Source organism: Fusarium vanettenii, assembly GCF_000151355.1.
Source record: "Fusarium vanettenii 77-13-4 chromosome 6 genomic scaffold NECHAsca_33_chr6_1_0, whole genome shotgun sequence".
Lineage (NCBI taxonomy): Eukaryota > Fungi > Ascomycota > Sordariomycetes > Hypocreales > Nectriaceae > Fusarium > Fusarium vanettenii.
The window spans coordinates 95091-116235 of NW_003315852.1; the positions used below are offsets into that span (position 1 = coordinate 95091).

The 21145-nt window shown below is 50.7% G+C and overlaps 8 protein-coding genes across 8 annotated transcripts; 2 read left to right on the forward strand and 6 right to left on the reverse strand.

Moving 5' to 3' along the window:
- Positions 1 to 327: 327 nt before the first annotated feature.
- Positions 328 to 1374, reverse strand: NECHADRAFT_42074 (uncharacterized protein; the record flags this gene model as incomplete). The annotated part of the gene is made up of 1 exon (XM_003042562.1): positions 328 to 1374. One exon carries the CDS (start codon positions 1372 to 1374, stop codon positions 328 to 330), a length of 1047 nt encoding a protein of 348 aa, XP_003042608.1.
- A 721-nt stretch (positions 1375 to 2095) lies between these two features.
- Positions 2096 to 3404, reverse strand: NECHADRAFT_81011 (uncharacterized protein; the record flags this gene model as incomplete). The annotated part of the gene is made up of 2 exons (XM_003042563.1): positions 2096 to 3232; positions 3327 to 3404. 2 exons carry the CDS (start codon positions 3402 to 3404, stop codon positions 2096 to 2098), a joined length of 1215 nt encoding a protein of 404 aa, XP_003042609.1.
- Positions 3405 to 4156: 752 nt separating this feature from the next.
- On the forward strand, positions 4157 to 7066 carry NECHADRAFT_21564 (uncharacterized protein; the record flags this gene model as incomplete). Its single annotated transcript, XM_003042476.1, has 4 exons — positions 4157 to 5182; positions 5529 to 5713; positions 5996 to 6105; positions 6195 to 7066. Coding segments are annotated over 4 exons (2193 nt in total), but the record flags the coding sequence as incomplete, so codon positions are not given.
- Positions 7067 to 7888: 822 nt separating this feature from the next.
- On the reverse strand, positions 7889 to 9151 carry NECHADRAFT_42305 (uncharacterized protein; the record flags this gene model as incomplete). The annotated part of the gene is made up of 1 exon (XM_003042564.1): positions 7889 to 9151. The coding sequence occupies one exon, from the start codon at positions 9149 to 9151 to the stop codon at positions 7889 to 7891; it is 1263 nt and encodes a 420-aa protein (XP_003042610.1).
- Positions 9152 to 10117: 966 nt separating this feature from the next.
- Positions 10118 to 11578, forward strand: NECHADRAFT_42164 (uncharacterized protein; the record flags this gene model as incomplete). Its single annotated transcript, XM_003042477.1, has 2 exons — positions 10118 to 10246; positions 10280 to 11578. The coding sequence occupies 2 exons, from the start codon at positions 10118 to 10120 to the stop codon at positions 11576 to 11578; spliced, it is 1428 nt and encodes a 475-aa protein (XP_003042523.1).
- A 74-nt stretch (positions 11579 to 11652) lies between these two features.
- Positions 11653 to 13451, reverse strand: NECHADRAFT_106167 (uncharacterized protein; the record flags this gene model as incomplete). Its single annotated transcript, XM_003042565.1, has 3 exons — positions 11653 to 12555; positions 12608 to 13185; positions 13235 to 13451. The coding sequence occupies 3 exons, from the start codon at positions 13449 to 13451 to the stop codon at positions 11653 to 11655; spliced, it is 1698 nt and encodes a 565-aa protein (XP_003042611.1).
- Positions 13452 to 15952: 2501 nt separating this feature from the next.
- NECHADRAFT_81017 (uncharacterized protein) lies at positions 15953 to 17316 on the reverse strand (the record flags this gene model as incomplete). Its single annotated transcript, XM_003042566.1, has 2 exons — positions 15953 to 16768; positions 16816 to 17316. 2 exons carry the CDS (start codon positions 17314 to 17316, stop codon positions 15953 to 15955), a joined length of 1317 nt encoding a protein of 438 aa, XP_003042612.1.
- A 1627-nt stretch (positions 17317 to 18943) lies between these two features.
- NECHADRAFT_81018 (uncharacterized protein) lies at positions 18944 to 19738 on the reverse strand (the record flags this gene model as incomplete). Its single annotated transcript, XM_003042567.1, has 2 exons — positions 18944 to 19543; positions 19661 to 19738. The coding sequence occupies 2 exons, from the start codon at positions 19736 to 19738 to the stop codon at positions 18944 to 18946; spliced, it is 678 nt and encodes a 225-aa protein (XP_003042613.1).
- Between the last annotated feature and the right edge of the window lie 1407 nt (positions 19739 to 21145).

The window sequence follows — 21145 nt, forward strand, 5'->3', positions numbered from 1 at the left end:
TATAGGTACACTATATATCCTTCTGGCGAAGAGCCTGATTATCATCAGAAGCCCTCAATCATCCCTCGCGTCGGGCGTCGCTAATTTTTGAGGCACCTCAATAACTGGCCACCTGGCACCACCTAAGAACCCTGCATTTGCATATTTACACACCTTCAAAGCTAACACAGCCTCTGCCATGTAATACGCATGGCGTGATAATTAGTAATGTCCTAGCCGATGCGAAGGCTAATGAGGCTAAATTGATCTGTCACGGGCCCATCTCCTTGCGGGACAGCCGCAAGGCGTACTGAGCTCCTGCGTGCCCTATGCATATAATACTCGCCCTTAAATACTCAATAACTGTGATACTAACTTAGGCAGCACATCTGGCAAACCCTGCCACTCAATTCCCAAGACCCTCTCGGTCTCACTAGCATCAATACCGAAATGCGTGTCAGCCTGTCTCAACCCGGGAGACCCTTGAGGAATTTTGGCCTTGTGCTCCCCCGCTGTCTTTCGTGCAACATCGGCGATCTCTTGATTGCAGTATACTCCTGCAGCCAAAAGATATCGCTCCCCGCCGGCTTCGGGAACTTGAAGAGCTTTGAGATGCGCGAGCGCGACGTCCTTGACGCTGACCCAGACTGGGCCTCGTGTATCGGGTATCGCGCCATGCTCTCCGGCAGATACAACATCGTAGACGATTCGATTGGAGGTGTTGAGCTTCTCTGGACTGTTTGGGATTGCGCCGGGCAGAAATGGTCCAAACACCATGGCTGGGTTGAGGCTCACAAGGTCGAACTCTGCCGATGGGTTATCGTCCATCCACTTCCATGCAGCCCTTTCGGCAACAGTCTTGCTGGCTCGATATGCTATGGCTGCAGCAGGAGCGTTTACGCCATCCTCATAGGTCAGCGGTGACCAATCTTTCGCCGTGTAAATCTTGCCCGGTTGTGGCCCTTTTGAGGCGTCGTAGATGCCAGCGAATGAGTTGGTATGAACAATGCGCTTTACACCTCCGAGTTGTTCGGCCGCACAAAGAACGGCTGTTGCACCCTTGATGGTAGGTATCATAAGATCATTTTCCAGATCGTTCGTGTCGTAATGAAAAGGGGCGGCGAGATGCAAGATTGCGCTCGGCCGAACAGGCTCCAGGGCAGAAACATAGGATTCGACAGACGTAATGTCCTCAACCACCACAACGCAAAGGTTAGGATGTCCTTCATGAGTATCGTGGACTTGCTCAATCTTGGACGGAGACCGAACAGTGCCAACAGCTTTGTATCCCATGGAGAGAAGCAAGGCGATGCAATGCTGGGCTATGAAGCCATTGGCTCCTGTGACCACGACCACAGAGGGAGGCAGTATGGGTTTCGGAAGCGCCGACGGCATTTTCAGAGTAAGTGACAAGAATACCGACAAATGATTGATTGTAGGGGTGACGAACGGGTCTGAGATGCCAGGATAACAGAGCTCGATGGCCACAATGATGAGTTAAAAGATACAACCCATCTGATTATGGCAGCTCCGGCCCTGTCCAAGCACGGCCCTCCTAGGTCTATCATTTTGTCGCCCCAGTCTGGTAAAAGTGGACAGTCCGTCGGAAAGACGACGTTGCGACGGGTGCAGTAGCTCTATCTCAAAGTGGAGCAGAGCGCGGTCCGGCGCGCAGTCACAGGGTGGCGCGTCAGGGTGTCACGTCTCTCAGCATGTCAGCTGGTCAAGCTCCTTTACGAAACTTTTGTAATTGTCGGCAAGCGTGTGGAATTGAATGTGCCTTGTAGGTCTCATTGAGCGGGATCGAAGCTGGTATGGGCGCGGCACATCAGGGTCAACGTCATTTTGACAAGTGCCAAACTGACAACAGCGCGACCTGAGAAGCATCTGTCCAGAAACAGATATCGTCTTTAATTTTGACAGAAATTGCGACCATGGGCCTTTCTACTTCTTCAATGACGTACTCGTCATAGATGTGATCAAAGAACACACGAAGAGACACACAGCAATCTGCTCTAGGCATTGACTCTATCGGATGAGATTCACACACTGGTTAGTTTAAAAAGCCATCAGAGGGTGAACAACTAGCGATCGAGAGGGTTTCAACGGAGTAAAACTAAACACCAGTAACTGCCCTTTTCTTCAGCACAGCTGAATTTTCATTCAACCCCGCCCAGTCATGTGCATCCAAGCAAGCTTGTCTACTCAACAAGACGGCAACACTCGTTCTCTCTCTAAGCTCCGTCTCGTACTCTCCGATAGCTTCCTCAAGATCCTTTCCTTGGCCATACACCGCTTCTAATGCTTTGCATAAGCGATACGCATCGAGAATGCCATGGTTCGCAGCCTCGCCTCGATACATGGTCATTGCGTGAGCGGCGTCACCAGCAAGAGTAATTTTGCCACGGTGGCTATCCCATTGGGGACATGGCCAATCTTGGAGGACGATCTCAATCACCTCGGATCCCTCAGGGATCCTATGCACAACGTCCCGTAACACGGGATTGAATTCTGTTGCTCGTCGCTTCATGTTTGCTAAGCGTTCCGTGTCCGTAACGCCTACCTCGTCGTCTGGTGTCCTCACGGGCCATGATATCATAATTTGGACGCGGTAGCGCCCACCATCTGTTCCTGCGGTACCGTTGACTTTTAGTGTTTCGAGCATGCTGAACCAGAAAAAGGTCCCTGTGACAGGATGGCAGCCCTGGAAGAGTAAAGGGTCGATGTCTTTCAACGGCTTCACTTGCTCTGGCGTGAGATCAAGAGCAGCACCCGTGAATCGTATGGGCAGTCGAATGTTTCGGTAGGATTCCGGCGCCAAGAATTTCCGTGTGCTTGAGTTGCTGCCCTCGACGCCTACTATCAGAGATCCTTCGGCTTGGGTTCCGTCGTCGAACATGGCCACCACCCCATCGTCTTGGTCACGGATCGAGGTGAGCCGCTTGCTCCACATGACTTGGTCGCTCACACTCTTGAGAAGAACATTCCGTAGCTTCTCCCTGTTGACTCGTCGTCGATCGCCCGGTGGGATGAGGAACTTTGGCTCTAGGGTTTCAAGATTGATGAAGACGAATTTTCCGAGTCCTTGACGGTCCGCCTCTGGGTCGACTTGGACGGATTCGACGTCCTTGAAAGTGTCGTCGGATAAAAGCTCCTTCAGGAATGGGAGGACCCAATGAAGTGTTATGGCCCAGCCCTGACCACGAGAGCTGATATGAGCATCACGCTCGTAGATTTGGTATGGTATGCCGAGCTTGCAAAATGTCAGCAAATTTGGTCGATATGCGTGACAGTGAAGGGATGTCGTGTGGAGTGACATAACCCCCAGATTGAGGAAGAGCTCTCACCATTTTCAGGCCATTGGCAAGTGCAAGACCAACAACTCCGGCGCCGATGATGAGAATTGGCTTGCGGTCGTGAGACATTGTGCTGATTCTGTTGGGCTTCGAACTGAGGTTTGTTTCTTGGGAACTGCGACAGATCCTCGAGAGCCAGTGCAAGTAAGAGGTGGTGGTTATAATGTCGACCGACTGGGTTGCTGAAGTGCTCGGGCGAGGTTTTTGGGAAGCTAATTTGTTTACGATAACGGAAGAGTAATGATAGCTGAACGGAACGAACCCCGCATGGGTTGAGAGTACCTGGAGGACGCCGTGACTGCGTCATATAGCTCTTGAATGAATCGAGGAATGTTGTATCACTATGATCAGCACAGAGACTTGTACAGCATCTACTGATCCGACTGACAAAAACGCTTCCTTGATTGGGCTAAGCAACCCAGCACAATGGTTCATCCCGACGTGACCCGATTGCGAAGCGTGGAGGGGTCCTGCATTCGCTTCCGTCGGGTCCTCGGCGTTATGCAGCCGTCGGAAAATGACAATCGCTCCACGTGAAGGGGTACAGGTACCGCCGGACCGCCAGCTGTGGCGGGGAATACGATCCGCCGCAATCGGTCTCAAGACCTGAGCACTCGTGGATGGGACTCGTTTGAGAGACCGTAATTGCGGAGACACTGCAAGCAAAGTCTTCAACATCGCGGCAGCCCATTGAATATACAATCTATTTCTTTCTTCATTCTCCGTTTCGCTGGCATCCAAGTCCTCATAACCGCCATTTTCTGATCGCATCTTCCCGACACAAACGCATCACGCACCCCGTTGCTACCAACACAACCATCATGACCCAAGACCAGAAACACGAGGCTCTTCAGCCCATCCACCCCTCCATGAAGGGCAAGCTCGACCCAGTTTTTGAGAAGCTCTACAACGACAACGTTGCCAACACTCCGCTCAAGCCCATTGACCTCTCTGTCCTGCGATCAAAATACTCAGTCCTCTATTCTTATGGCACTGGTCCTGCGCCAGATGTTGCCCGTCAATATGACACCCATATCACCACTCACGAGGGTATCGATTTGAACGTGAGGGTTTATGAGCCTAGCACCACTGGGCCATGGCCTGTCCATATCGACTACCATGGTGGAGGTTGGGGTCTTGGTGATCTCGACACGGAGAGTCATATCTGCAAGCACATTTGCAACCTGGCTGGAGTTGCTGTGATAGACGTCGCATACCGTCTCGTGCCGGAAAATGCGTTTCCGTGTGGCGTCACAGACAGCTTCGCTGCCCTCAAGTACATCTACGAGAAAGGTGCTGAGAGGTTCAATATCGACCCCACGAGCATTTCTGTTGGGGGCGTATCAGCTGGGGGGTTCATTAGTCTGGCACTGGGACATATGGCGCGCGACGCAGGGATTCCTCTCAAACTCATCGCTGTCGGAACCCCGGTGATCGACGATTTGTCCCAGTACTCATCTGCGTCCGAGTCACCTTTTCCATCCATGCAAGAGAACGAACATGCGCCAACGCTCAACTGGGGCCGCCTGGCCTGGTTTGACAAGCTAAAATGGAGCTCCCTCGGCTCGACCCCAGAACAAATCGCAGAGAAGCGGCAACAAGTTCCTGAAATCTTTGCCAACCTCTTCAAGGCCAAAGATTTCACCAATCTTCCGAAAACAGTCATCTACACGGCCGGAGCTGACCCATTGAGAGATGAAGGTGAAGCATATGGAATGAAGCTAATAGAGCACGGGAATGAGGTGACGATCAAGCGGTTTCCTGGAGTGCCGCATCCATTCATGCACATGGACAAGGATCTTCGGCAGGCAAAGGATTTTAGAATTCAAACGGCTGCTGCTATCCGGGTTGCACTGCATGGGCTATAACTTGATCCTGGGAGGGAGGGAGGGCGGAATGCTGAGAACCTGGGTCTTTGTGGGCGGAGTAGGGTAGGAGGCATACCAGCTACAGTGCTCTGGGTTCATGTTCATGAAGCTGAAAAATTCCCACTCAAAGTTGGATATCGCAAGTGCCCTTGAACGTCAAATCATCACGTACCAGAGCACGAGTCAATGAATATCAACCAAGTTTGCCACTTTGAAAGCCCCGTCAGTAACCAGATCGCGCATTCTACACCCTATCTAGCCTAGTTGGTCACTGATAACGGACCGCGTCCTTTCCCCTCACCCATAGCCGATGATAAGAAGCAAGCCGCCCCTAAGCTTTGGTAAGCTAGCGAGGGTACAGTACTTGATCGGTCCATTCCCACTTCAGATAGCTAATCCCCAACCTCCTCACGCGTCGTCTGCTTCCAACTGCCCAAGCCAAGTCAATCAAGCTGAACGCCCTTCCCCACGGTTGATGCGTGATGAGCATGGCGTTTTGCGCTCGACCAAGTAGCACGTGTCTGCGATGCGCTGAGATCAAACAAGGATGCAAAGGTGGCATCCCATGCGACCGATGCACCCGATTGAGTCTTCCCTGCCGTCCCAAGAACCCGGTGGCCTCTCAACCACGTGTGCATGTCTTGGACGATTTCGACAACATTTTGCTTGAGAAGCCAAAGGCAAAGATACGAAGAGTGCAGACTGGCTGCTTGACATGCAAAACACGCAAGAAAAAATGCGATGAAAGGTTTGTTGGCACGCCGTCTTCCTCCGGCTCATCATATTGATCAGGATTGTAGGAAGCCTCATTGTGGCGACTGCAGAAGGCTTTGCCTGCAGTGCTCGTGGCCTACTGAAAGGCCGAGACGGAGGAGGATTGAAGACCGGGATAATGAAATATGGTCAGATGCAGATCAAATCTTTGGCCTGTCGACGGAAAGATCGCGAAGTTTAAGTCACTCAACTGGCTCGGCCGAGTCGAATCTCGAAGCGAATCTCGAGTTGAATCTAGAATCGAATCTTGACGTAAGCATCGCCGACTTGCTCTGTCAAATGTCATCTGCCTCTGCCTTTGATGCACCGGTCATCGACGAAGCCGCTCCAACTCAGGAGCCATACTGGAGCCTATCACCCGATACAGCCTGGCTTGACATGCTTCCGAAAACACCCCCTGCCAACTCGAGCTCCCCGGTAAGCATGAAAGATACATCACTCAGCTTGTACACACCAAGCTTAGTTCCAGACATGACGTCTCCCCATGACAAGGCCTTACTCAATCACTATTCGACCATTGTCGCCTCCGTATTGTCGAGGCGTACCAATACAGCATCCAATCCCTACGTTGGTTACATTATACCAATGGCCATGTCGAACCAACTTATTCTTCATTGCGTATTGGCCTTGAGTGCCACACACTGGCAGAGGCTTCAACCATGCATGCGGGATCGGGCATTGTTTCACCAAGGTCAAGCAACACAATCTCTGGCTCGTCTGCTTCCGCATGTTGATGCCAGATCAGTCGACATTGCTCTGGCATCATGTCTATTGCTCTGCATGACAGAGCTTTTTGATGGCACTTCACAAGGGTGGAAACTTCATCTCCAAGGAGCGAAGCGTCTCTTATCAACCCTCAAGTTCCAGCATGGCGATATGTTGACCGGGCATTTCAAGTTTTCTGTCAAGTTGGCTCGATTTTTGGACAGTGCAGCTACGACAAGCACATGTAAACCTCCCCTGATTGACAATGAAACGGTGACAACCTCACTTGAGCTGGCTGAGGATGTCAATGGTGAAGACACAGCAGTGTACGGGATACCAAAGGAGTTGTTCCATTTAGTCGATCGAATCAACAATCTCGCTAGCAAGCGAGGAACGAGGGTTGATGAACCTTCAGAGGCTTTGTTCCGTCACGAAGCGGGAAAGATTCAAGAGCAACTAGATAACTGGGCCTATGACTACGGTGGACTTGCTGGCGCCGTTGCCTCCCTTTCCCCAAGCAACGATGACGTTCTTCAGACAACAATTGCATACGAATGGGCACTTCGGCTCCGACTACACCAGATCACAGAGGGTTACTCGCTTGGCGACAAGGTTTCCGAATGTGTAGAACGCATTATCGAGGCAACCCAAAAGGTCCGTTATGGCAGTTCTGTGGAGAGTTGTCTGTTGTTTCCACTTGTTATGGCTGGTGGTTCTTGTGACTCTCTTGGGCAGAGATTGGTCGTGCAGGATAGGCTGATGGTTATGGAGCGGACTTGTGGCTTTGGGTATATTCATCAGAGTAGGGAACTAGTGGAAAAGGTATGGAAGAGAAGAGAAACTGAGCCTATAGTTAATTGGGCGAGGATCCGATACGAGGAGATGGGTGGCTTGGCTCTTTACTAACCTTTGCTTGGTTGCACTACGCGTTGCCTTGCAATCAAACCTGGCAAGTAAGAATAGGTTTTCATCGCATAATCAATAGTTGGGGGTCACTTCCAAAGTCTAGGTTCGTATGAATGCTAGCATAAGCTGAAGGCGCTCATTGTATCAAGTTGAGTCCCATAATAGTGAGCTGGCGGAGATGCAAATGAGGCTACGGCAGAGGAGAGAGCATTGGCCAGAGACTGTGCTGATGGCAACTCGGTCAATTTATAGAATCTCAGAGAAAGATGTACCTAATAAACTTTCATTGTGAATCTCATATCAGGAGCTGGCTTCCACCTTGGTTGACGAAGCATTCAGATCGGCGACCAATCCAGCAATGTGAGAATGCATGTCATAACCGCATACCTCATCAATCGTCAACATGCCAGGCTTGGTATTCTTACTCGACCATCCAATTCTCTCATTGAGGTTTTCTCTGGCACGCTTGCTAGCCTCTTGAACTCTTGTTGCCCGTGGTTTTCTTTCTGCTTCGTAAAGCTTCAAACGCTCCTCAACTGTCAAATCAGAGTACTTTTCCGAAAAGAGAATGCCCAGCGCACCGGCATCCTCGATGGCCATGCATGCACCTTGACTTTGGTCAGGCATCATGGGATGGGCAGCGTCTCCTAGCAGGGTGCATCGACCCTTGGTCCAGTAAGGGTAAGGATCATGGTTGTACAGTCGCCACATCTTGATATCCTCAGCATTGAGGAACAGCGTGATGAGCTTGGGATCCAATCCTGGGAATGTAGCCGCAAGGTTTTCCCCCGTAGTCGAGATGTTCCATCCGTCTTCTGTAAGGTCGTTCTTCTCCGCAGGGTAAAAGCAGTAGCATGAGACAACATTGTTGTCGCTACATGCTGAGAGGACGATCTTGGTCTTTGTGTCACCACCCCAGAACTCAATGGCATTGTTGTTTATGAATTCTTCAAGGCCCAGCTCGCGGAGCTTGTCAGCGTAAATGATGCAGCGATAACAGCAAGACGTGCTTGGTACAAATTGTGGAATGATGCCAAGTTCTGGTCGCATCATGCTTCGAATACCGTCAGCGCAGATTATCGCGTCGTGTGTTGCCTCTGTGCCATTCTTGAACGTGATTCGCCCCGTTTCAGGTTCAAGCTTGGACGCCTTGTGCCATGTCTTCAGAACAGCAGGGCACCCTTTCCCACTGTTGGACAGTGCCACTTCTTTAAGATGGTTGTGTAAATCGATGCGGTGAAAGTTGTTGTAGTCGGTTCCAAAGCGTTCGCGATAGTCCCCTAGGGGATATGTGCCTTCGACTTGTCCAGTCGAGTAATCGTGACGGATGAGGTTTTTCAGAATGACGGGCTTGGCCGCAGGAATGTCGATATCCCATTCTTCTAAGAAGCGAGAGCCATTCGAAGCGACAGACAGAGACGCCCCGACTTCACCGCCGAAGTCGTAGCGTTCGTATAGGGTAACCTGGTGACCGGCCCGACGGAGAGAAATGGCGGCAGAGAGGCCGCCGAGGCCAGACCCAATGATGCCGATTGAGAGAGATGTTTGAGTGCGTGAAGGCATATTGGTCCGAAAGTGAGTATTGCGTCGATGAATCGAAAGAATATTTCGGGTTGATGCGGAGGTTTTCGAAGAGCGTATCGTAACACGGAAGTTAAATAATTCTGGTAGTGATATGAACCCTTATAGTGAAATGAAGGTCTATAGAGAAGTCCAAGAGTAAAATACTCAACTTGACGTCGAAAGGTGATTCACCGGAAGGGACTTGGCGACCATGTCCGAGCAATTATTCATCCACACTCGATTCCATCAGCTGAAGACAATGGCCTCCTTGACGCCCGACATTCCTTCATGGCGTGACTCTCGTTAATTCCGCGTGAACGTCGATTGGCCACACCGCATCCGCCAACCGCGCGGATCGTTATCGTCATGATAAACTCAAAACCCCTATCGGCAACGCTTGAAGCGACGGACTAGTCTGAATATTGGCTCCACCCCGATCCGACGGCTGCATTAGCGGAACGACGGTGAGCCACTCGGTCTTTACCCCGCAAACAGGTGAAGGGAGGTTCGGGTCTGGGCGTTGGCTTGGACGCACAAGCACGAGACAAGAGCTTATCGCGGTCTAGCCCGTTTGGGGAGAGCTTGTCATCTTCTCTTTTGCCTGGGAATTGGCCTGGCCAGGCCTGGTTGAGCTCGGCAAACCCAATGCGCCGTGTTATCACTGGAAGATATCCTGACATCCGCGATCTGAGAGTCGCATCGCGATTCTCAAGTACTTAAGTTGACGAACGACTCCTTCTTTGCGGCATCATCTGGTCACATCACGCCACAATCACTTCTCATTGCCAGACATTTATCTTGCCACCACTTGCCAGCCCCATTCGTCGAGACCTATTATCAACTCCGAAACTCCAGTGAGCACTCACAGGTAAGCAAACATAGTCCCTCGACCATCCTCATCGGACACTACTGACACCTCAACAATAGTCTAACATTCGAGATCACCGGCATCCGAGGAGCGTCAGCATGACTCTCAACGACATGGAAAAGACTCCAACGAACAAGGACCCCCCATCCATCGTCATGGGGTCGGTGCGGGACATGACGACCAACGAATCCTTGAAAACCATCACTCGCAAAGTTGACTACCATCTTGTACCTTTGATGCTCGTCTGTTACTTCCTCCAGTTCCTCGACAAAGTTCTCATCAACTATGCCAACATCATGGGCCTTTCAACAACGCTCAATTTCACGGGAAATGACTTTTCGTGGATGGCCACGGCTTTCTTCATCGGTTTCGCAGTGGCCGAGTTTCCCCAAGGCTTCCTCATTCAAAAGTTTCCCGTCAGCAAAGTCCTCGGCGTCAATGTGATTCTCTGGGGCGCAGTCATCTGTTGCTCTGCCGCGGCTCAAAACTTCCCTGGGATGACAGCTGCAAGGACGCTGCTCGGCATGTTTGAGGCAGTCATCTCTCCTGCACTTATCATGATAACATCGCAATGGTATACCAGAAGCCAAGCCACCCCAAGAACTGGCATCTGGTACTGTGGTCTTGGCATTGGGCAAACCGTCGGAGGTCTCATTTCCTTTGCGGCTCAACATGGTAGCCGAGTCGGCAGCTTTGAGGGCTGGCGTATCATGTTTGTATCGGTTGGGGCCTTCAACGTGCTGGTTGGCCTTCTCGTCGTCTTCTGGATGCCCTCGGGTATAAAAGAAGCCAAGTTCCTCTCCGAACACGAGCGGCTCGTGCTTCGAGAGGCACTGAGTGCTGATCAGGGAGGAAACGGCGCCAAGGTCTTTCACGCTTCTGGTATCTGGGATTCCATCAAGGATCTACAGGTCTGGCTTCTCTTCCTCAACACGATCCTCATTGTCATCCCATCTGGCATTATCACAACATTTTCCGCCACACTCATCCGCGGTTTTGGATACAACCCGAAACAAGCAGCTTTGCTGAACATGCCCTCTGGCCTGGTATCGGTAGCTGCCACTTTGCTCAGCGCATTCGCCATCCTGTACCGATTCCCACGTTGGCTTGCCATTTGTCTCCTTATGGTTCCCACTCTTATTGGAGCAGGACTGATGTCATTCTATCCGGACAGCCAAGCTGGCTCCCTCGCTGGTATCTATTTGATCAACTTTGACGTGGCACCTCTGGCATTGATCTATGCCTTGGTGGGAGCCAATATTCAGGGATACACGAAGAAGGTCACTACGAATGCCATTATTGCAATCGGGTTCTCCATTGCTAATATTATTGGCCCTCAAACATTTCAGGCCAGGGACGCACCAGGCTATATTCCAGCCAAAGTCACCGTGTTCTGTGTTTGTGGTGGATCCGTCGTTGTCAGTATTTTGACCAGGATTCTCTACGGCGTACGAAACAGAAAGGTCATGGTGGCTCGAGACAGTGGTGAGGTTGACCGGGAACAGGCTCCGGAGTTTCTCACTGATAGGAATAACCCGGACTTTTTCTATGTATATTAGCGTAGAAGGGGCTTTCTTTGTTATGTAACGACTACTCCCAATTCTCCCTAGACAGCTCTTCCAACGTCGTCTTCTCACGCCCACTCCAAGATAATGCTATCCCACAGAAAGCCTCTCCACTTGGTATACCGTGTGACAGTAAACCCAACCGTATTGACGCCCTCCTTCAACACCTCTGGCTCAATCTCGTACTGAAAGAAGCGCCATTCGCCATTAGTCTTGCCGGACCTGTAGAGGGCAGGGTCACTCGTCAAGACGTCCTTGCTCAACGAGCCGTACACCTTTCCGTTGACGTCTATGTTGAGTGCTGCACTCTGTGAGTATCCAGCTAGTGAAACACTCAGCAGCGCTCCCTTGTTGGCGGCAATGTCCTCCTTTGAGATCTCGAACTCGATGGTCCACGTTCCGATCGCGGAGGACGCGTAGTACCAGTCTGAGTCTTGAGATTTGCCGACGGTAAATGTCAAGTTAGCAGGGCTATCCTCGGTCACGCCATGTTGGTATGGAACCCCTCCGTTCTTGAATCCTCGCGCCGTTTTGTCAAAGGCCCCGACTTGCCAGATCCGCTTGGCTCTATCTTTCACCTTCCAGTTCAGCTGACCCAAGTTCAGGGTCTTGTCCTTGGTGATGGTGATATCTGACTTGGTGAAGTTGGTGTAGACATCCGCGAGCTTTCCTCCGTTTGACGAGGCATAGAGACCGTAAGACCCAGTTCGGACGTCATCGAACGAGAACCGACCTTTATCGTTGGTGTAAGTAGTATAGTAGTAGTTGCTTCCCTGAACAGATGGCCGAATAGAAGTGTCGGCGTCACCGAGGAAGACGGCTGCATTGGAAGCTGGGCGGCCGTCAGAAAGGCGAAGAGTTCCTTGCACGCCGCCTCTCGCACTATAGGCCTTGTTGTTAAGCCAGTTGTATGGGAAGTGTCGAAGCTCCTCCTGCCGTCTGTGTGCAACGTCGACTCGACTACCATTGTTCTGCTAAGGGTTATCTTACTGGTCCATCAGAGCCAGCGGAATGAAGACTTACCAGGTACCACAGCCAAGGACCCCAGATCTTCCCGGCTGGTTGGGCAGTCTTTTGGCCAACACGGAAGTGAGAAGTGTCTTGCACGACGTTGAGCTGTACAGCATCGCCAGTCTTGCTCTCCCGGTGAACAGTCAAAGTTTGGCTGAGGTGATCGCTGTTGTAGTACTCGGTTGAAGGATGAATCCACCAGGATCCGACTTTTGAGCCGTAAACACCATAAAAGTCGCGGTCCCTGACAGCGTTGGACCAGTCATACTTCGTGATGAATGATCCATCGGCGAGTTGCCAGGTCTCATCTTGCACGTTGGTGCCCGTAGAGTAGAGCGAGAAGTCAGGTAGTGGCTCGTCCTTAAGATGGGTTCGCCCGTGAGTGAAGTAGTCTGGGTTTAGCCTCCAAAGAGTACGGAAGATACTGATATCTGGCAGGGCGCGGTTGACAAAGTATTGGTATGCTCCGGAGAGGTCGTCAAAGATGACCCAGTGGAGGTCTCCAGCCGTAGCTTCAAAGCTGACGTCAATAAAGTGCGTCCCTTTTGCTGCCACTTTGGCGTCAGTGAAGACAAGGTTGCTTTCTCCATCTACAGAACCAAGATTAGCTTTAGACTCCCTCAAGACAAGACGACGTACCATATCCGACATAGTGGCCAGAGGCAGACCCGACCAGATCTGCTCCAGGGATGCCTTGCCAAAAGAGGTTCTTGGCATACACAGGTCCTTGGGTGACATTCCATAGATCATTGCCAATGACCCAAGAGCCGTCGCCTGTCTCTTCCAAGAACGGGCCTCTACTCGCGCCCACAAGAGGGCTGAGAAACGTCAAGAGGGAGATTGGATAGAGCCGCATAATGAGAGATATCCAGGGTACCGAATGTCTGTAATGCCTATTGCGATGCAAGTCCCAAGCTTTTATATACTAATGGAGGCAAGGCTAGGGTAGAACCATGCCCCATCAACCGGGCCGAAACACGATTGTGACAGCCATGAGGCAGATGGGTCAACGATGACGGGATTGACGATACCTAGAGTATGATAGCTGGAATAATTGAATGGATGATGTTCTTTTGTAAATATTTTGCGCTCCAATTGCCATGGTTCAATTCTCGGGTGTACTGCCATAAATGGAGATGGACTTTTCTCTGGAGCGGTCGAATCTCCGACCCAGGCGGTCGCGTCATCCATACTGGGATCAGGGTTGGCTAGAGAAATTGGCCCTGGTCATACTCGCCATAGGTGCATGTCTTGCATCATTGAGGCTTATAACTTACTCGGCCATGTTGCCTATACTGCCCCACGACCCCGAGATCCGAGCCAGCCGACGATGCGAGATTTACAAGACTCTGCTCATGGACTATCCAAGCGGTGTGCTACAGTCGAACCGTTGATGTGTATGGTGGATCTGTCCAGTTATCTCTGCGCTCACAGTCATATCTTCGGCTCTCCGGCACCACCAACATAATGTGGATTCCGAATTCCCTTCGCGCACTCATACCACGAGGAGGGAATCGTCATGTCAGTTGCATTGGGCTCCCATGGTCCGCGATTATTCTGACCTGGCCACATCAAGCTGGGCATTAGCCTAGAGCATGCTATCCGATTAACTTGACGACACGGATGCCTAGATCCTTAAGATAAGATCTACGGAGTCTTGGGCTATTTGAAACCAGAAGAGCGAAACCGCATTCCGGTGAGTTACAGGTTTTCAAGACGGCGAAAACTCAAGATTATTGCCATGCCCATCGAAAAAATCCCCAATAGCTGGCTCCATGGGCTATAAATCGATGGCTGAACTGGTCCACTCCCGTACATCGTAAAGCTGAATTTGCTAATAAGAAAATTCATGCAGGTTTTTCAAATCGAGGATAATTTCACAAAGACCCGAGGCCGCACCTACAAATACGTGCCAACACTGACCCGAATGCACCACCAGTGTGAATTGCTAATAAAATCTTTTATGTCTTCTGAACCACCTCTCAAGTCGCCTTAGTCTCCTCTCCAAAGTACTTTCCTTTACATTCATTCCCCTCCCAAGCTGCTGAAATCTATCTCTAAACTCTTTCAACCCCACACTCTTCAGCTCGACAAAGGCCGGTATGCTACTGCCCGATGTTATTATCACTTTGCACGCCTCTAGAAAGACGTCTTGCGGGGATTTATTATAGTCGATGACTAACCGCTCTCCCCGATGTACAATGCCCATTAGGCCGTAAACCTTGTCGCGCCCGTCTGCGCAAATGTTGTTACTGAAGAGAAAAATGGCCGTCGCAAGGGTATAGTTGTCCTTGACTTTACTGAAAGCAGAAGTAAAAGTAGAGGAATGCATGAAGGATGAAATGTGAGAGGGAATTGTGTTCCCGTCCTCGATTCCCCTGCACTTCATCCACCATCCGCTCCGATTTCTTCCGCCCCTGACAAATTCTTCCAGCCTCATCCAGTCTATTTTGTCCCCTCCACAAAGTACAACAATGGCCGGTGCGAGCAGGATCTCTTGGACAATCCAGAGACGGTTCCAATACGACCTTGTGAAGAGTGATCGTAGAGAGTGTACAATGGTAGGTGATGGCGGCGAGTCTTGGACGTAACGGTTAATGAACCTGATGGCTTCTTTGGTATACGCATCTGAAATGCCGAGCCAAACCACAACTTCTCTCGCACCCCTGTAGATCTCCTCCATCAACCTGACCTGATGGTTTCGCTCATGGATATTCGCTTGGTCGATGCACAGCTGGTCGACCCAAAGAAAACCCTCGCCTTCTGGCCTCGATTGCAAAATGCACAGAAAACTTCCAAAGGTTGTGGCGGACTTGGAACTGCTTGCCGTTGAGAGCAATAGTTCGTGTTGGGCTTGGGGGACCCCATGTGTACGACAGTGCTCGATATGGTGGGTAGCTATTAACGTTGAATTGCTCTATGGTGCAACATATGGTCTGGGAGATTGGCGGAGAGACACGGACTAGGCGAATTCCATTCTTAGTCGTGTCCAGGGCGGTATGTTTGAAGAGCTGCTCGGTTGGGTTCATTGCTGGCAGTTAAAATTGCAGCATCTCTTGAGGTGTGGAAAGCGCATCTGCTGCGGCTGGTCATAGCGAGTAACAAGGCAGCCTCAGTACTGCTGCCTTTGTATTTAGATGTTTGGGCGCGGCCGATGCTAGGTATAAATGAGAGTTTCTTCACTTTAAAAAAAAACATCATGGCTGTTTAAAAGATTCTTGGAAAGTTTCCGGGAAATAGCAAGACTTTAACTTGACAAATGTAAATACCGGATTGCTTTACAACAGTACATAGCAATCTCAGACTTTGGTGAGCCTGTTCCATCAAGAGAGATATCATAAGCATAACTGTCCGATCCTACAATCGCCCTTTCTCTACTACCCGAGAGCTGTAGGCTGCCTCCCATGGCTTGTATTCGTCTTCAATCATGAGCTTCTGAATTTGCCGTCGACGAAGTCCAATATTACCCCCATCAAACAAGGGGTAGCACATAGCCTCGTTTAGCAATCTGGGGAACGACATGTCCTTTGCATACGACTTCATGCCAACCGCCTTCATCGCATCCACGACACAGTCGACAGCGCAATCTGTCGCATAAATCTTGGCCTGCATCGAGAACTCGAGCTTCACCTTCCAATCAACCGCAGGGTCATCAAGCGTGTGAACCGCTTTCCACACCAGAAGACGGCTGGTTTCGATTCGCATCTTGCAGTCGATGAGCTTGTCGGCCACGCTCTGATGATGAATGATGGGCTTGGAGCCACCGCGTGTGTCAGACTTGGCGAAGGCAAGGGCTTCATCAAAAGCTGCGCGCATTGTACCAACAGCCATCGCACCGACAAGGGCCGCGGACATGGTGAAAGCTGTCTCGACGATAGGTACACCCGCTCCGGGAGGGCAGAGCAGATTTTCGTGAGGAACATGGAACTCGGTGAAGCGAGTGTGTGGGCCAGAGGTGGTGAGGTGGCCCGCAAGCTCCGGCTCCCCTAGAACCTGGTATGCTCCTTTCTGGTTGTTTGCGATGACCTCCGGTGTAACAAGAAGAATCATAATGAGTGAAGCGGGGTCAACGTTAGGGTCTTGGGGCTTGGAGGCATCATCGGAAAGCCTGCACACGACGCACGCAAGAGCAGCTCCCTCTTCATCCCAACCGGCACTGTTCGACGTCCAAAGCTGGATACGGATTAGTAGCTATCCGGGCGGAGTCAAAGGCCACATACCTTCTCGCCATTGATAATCCATTCATTTCCAACCTTTCTAGCTGTTGTCTGGAGGCCTCGTCCTCCCTTCTCGAGCCAATTGGCAGTTCCATTCGGCTCCGAATGCATCAGACTGGCAACGGGCTCACCCTGCATAGACAGGAAAGGCTTCAAGAACTTTTCCTGAAGAGCAGGTGTGCCGCCCAGGATGAGTGGCATCAGTCCCAAGGCCGTTGCGACGATTGTAATGGAGGCAGCGGGTTCAACCGCGAACAACTCTTCGAGGACGATGGCGGAGTGAGTTAGACTCTCCGAGGTGCCCCCCAATGGGATAGGAACTTGGTCTTTGACCAGACCATGCTTCACTGCTTGGCTATAAAATGGGCGAGTCGCCTGGAAGCGGGACTTCTGGTCCTGATGAGAGCTGTATTCAGCAGCAGCCTTCGTGAGGATAGTTGAGGCAAACTCCCGAGCATTCTGTCGGGCTTCCGCCTGAGATGGGGTAAGAGTAAAGTCAATCATGATGATGTTCAAAATATTAATCGATGTCTGCAGAGTAAAGTCCAATAGACGAGGTTCGTCATGTTTCTATTCTTATATGTTGAGGTTATCAACGTTGGCTGCGGGGTTGGATATTTGATATCCGGCAATGGGAGATGATCAGATAGCTATCTTTCAACGTCGGAAACCACGCCAATTATGATTTAAAAATTCAGCACTATCTTGGGCCGTATCTTTGATATCGGGTAGTAAACCAATTGAGATAGGGTACGAAAGAAGCACACCCGAGGCTTGTCGGAAGGTAGGGTCAGGCTGAAGGATCTTGTTGATTATCTCTTTTTGTCACGTGTACCCCCGATACAGCATCTCCGCGGACACGACAGGCTGGCGCTGGGCTACCTCAGCTTCCGGTCTACACAAGCCAAAAATCCCCAAATCTCTTCTGCACTTGGCCTCAGACAGTCCATGCCGTAGCTTCATTCCGATAGGCCCGCTCATGCACCCTTCTGTCCGTTTCTTTGATGGACGTATGAAGGCAGCGAACTTTTGGCTCGGTTATCCCATCCATGATGATCTTCAGGCTCAGTTAACCCATCAAGGACCGGGCTTCAACTATAACAAAAGGCACATTAGAAATACATCATAGCATCCTATCCCGACGTTAACTCCCTGAACTCACCCACGATCTCGTAATGTACTCTTTAAGGGTCCTCGACCAACCGCAGCAGGGGCCGCATCCAATACAGTCGACACGCCTCCAACTGGTACCTATATTATGGTAAGAGTCCTTTCCACGAATTGCCCCAAATCCTCCAAGCCCTCAAGAGACTTTAACCCCTCCAGATCTCTGTAGGTCTCCGTCGCTCTGCCCAGTCTTTCATATTTTGTTACATCCACCGGCGACCTCCCTAGAACCAAATACATCCTCAGTGCTTTTTTCTTCTCGATGTCGTCTCCTTGATGATCTGCCCATACGCCCTGGCCATGCCCTAGAAGCAGAAGAAGGACGGGACTCTCAGACACAGCTGGATGTTTGGTCGAGCCAAGGGGTGACCGCCGAACAGTTCTTTCAACAACACCTTGGCTTACCAGCTCGAATATCTCTAAAGCGGTGTCTGCCTGTACGTGGAGATCCTGAGTACCCCTCCGTACATAGTAGGTGAGTGATTGGCTCATGCTTCGCATCGGGCCGAGTCGCAGCGTCGTGGCCAACGTAAGACCATGTAGAGTGATGTAGGCGCTCTTGACAACGCCAAGGGGGTTCTTGCCCATGACCGTCGATTCAGCCTGGATAAGGGCAAAGGGGCTCGCAGGCACTCAACCCCATAATCTTTTCTCCCACAGTACCTTTTCGTCGATCGAAACCCAAGAGAAGGTTGGCCTGCGATACTGGGAAAGGACAAGCCTTTCAGAGCTCCACGAGAGCATTTCTCCAGATGCGGCATACCAAGCCAAGTCATAGCTGAGATTTTTTGACCATATCCCCGCCAGATATCAAGATTTAGTGATGTCTTGAACAACTCGTGCGATTCCTGAGATTGCAGGTAACTTGTCCATCGTGTTAGTCAGGTGGCGACTCAGGTACCTGTCGACTGTAAGACGCCAAAGATCTGTTCTTTATTATAGTTGCAGCCCGGCCCTTGATGGGTTAACTGAGCCCGAACATCGTAAGACGCCAGTGCTCGAAAGCTTGATCCGAATTGTCGATGGACAGCAGTGACTTGAATCCACTATCCACTCCCCAAGATCGTTCTTCTGCCTTGCTAAGAGTATCGCACTCGCAACTTGACTCCTCCAAGCACATCCACCAGAGTTCTTCTTCGGTGTATGTTAACTGTCGCCTCGAGAGCTGGCTCTCCTGAAGGGTCCATCCTCGGAGATATAGAGGTAACTCCTCTCCGCCGTCTCTCTGCTGGGTATGTGCCGCTTTGTCGGGAATGATCCTTGCACCCAGAATGAACTTTTTGCCTTGTCCGTATTGGCACTCAGCCCTGAAGGAAGGCTTCTGGCTTGCAGCGAGATGCCGGTGGTGTAGAAACCCTTCTGTTGCTGAACTTGCGGTCCCGATGGCAATGGTCAAGTAAGCATCTTGGTACACAGAAGCCATCCTAGCTGACTCATACTCCCAGTCTGATAGTGAGTCTTGGATGATGCAGATAGCATCGACCCACAGATGCCGTTGCCTGAGTAACCTAGTTACCTCGATCGCATCCTGGATCGTTCTCGGAAGCTGAGAAACCTTTATTCCCTGTTGCATAATTCTGTAGTTTGTTGATATAGTCTTGACTACTTCGGACTGTCCCCAACAATAGCGGAGGGCAACATAACGATATTCCGCCGTGGACGTGGTTTCCACAAGTCGTACCTCACTATCGCCGAGTGAGCCGACATCAATAAGTCTGGTTGGAACGTCGCGTATTGGAGGATGGCACGATGAATGCATGCCGAGAACATTTTGCAAGGCGGGACTCGATGAATATATACGCCTCCTGAGAGCCCGCACATGAACTCATTTCATGGTTGTTGACGAGCCCTTCCAAAATGGCCGGTTGGTCTTTGGGACACATGTTAGAAGGCTACTGGGAATTATTGTACTAATGGAACTGACCGATTGGCGTGTAATAAATCTGCATTGTGATGGACAAGGATGGAGAAAATACCGCAACTGCGCCCGCTTCGGTGATGGAGAGATGAATTGTCGAATCGTCGGCAGGGAGCATCTCAAAGTATGATACTGCATCAACGATAAACCCACATAACTGACATACCTCAGCACCCGACCGCTCAAGCTGTTGAATCTGCCTCCACGAAAAGTTCAAGCCTGGCGTATCTCTCCACCGCCGGCCGAACTTTTGACGGCTACGCTGCGGGGAGAACTTGAAGTCGAAGCAAACATCGCACGACGGATTTTCGTGGGTTGGTTCTGTCATTTCCTCTACCGGAGAGATTGGTCGTCGATAAGTAACAGTTCAAACTCAAGGGAAGAGTGGCGGACTTAAGTAGGTAGCAGATGCGTCTGCTGCCTTCTGTTCATGCTTAACGCCGAGCAATTGGGCGCCAAAAGCTGCACATTTCAGCCTCACAGCTGCCCCAACCATCCAAGCATGGCGTCTTCCAATCAGCACCATGTTTCATCATACCGCATCCGCACCCAATGACTGCACAGTCCGAGCTTTCTCAGACCTGGCCTCAAACTTGGCCTCCAAGCAGGCTACAGGCCAACACCTAATAACAAGGTTAGGGCATAGTATGATTAAACCAAGTGAAATCAGCGAACCAGCCACTGAACATTAACGGTTCTTGCAACAATCGGCATTGTGAACTTCGTGGTTCGAAAGCTGGCAACTAATCATTACTTATTATGAACAAAGAAGTTGGTTTATGTTTAAATTCACCGAATAAAAGGCTATGCTCACCATCTTGTATTGCTGTCGTGATGTAACGTGCTCAACTGAGTAATGCATTCTTCAAGGGTCTGGGATGCCAGCTAGACGTATACCAAAGCACTCTCCCACACTCATACCTCTCATGCCCCTTTTCTGTATCCCAGAAGTAATTCCGGGAAGCATATTGTCCACCAATCTGGGGTGCGTGTCATGCAGCAATGCAACCGTCCCTCTCGCGTCTAGGCCGGTTACAAAGTTGTTAATTGCATGGTGAAGATTTTGCTGTAGGTTCTCGTCGTCTACAATGATGGAGAGAAAGATAGTAAAATAATCAAGATCTTCAAGGACTCTTATCGTCTCGGTATCGTACCATAGGTAAGGCGGCCGCACATAGCTGGACTGCAAGTTGGTGATGGAGATTAGAGCATCTTCCAGCTTGATCATGTTATCCTGTATCTCGATGG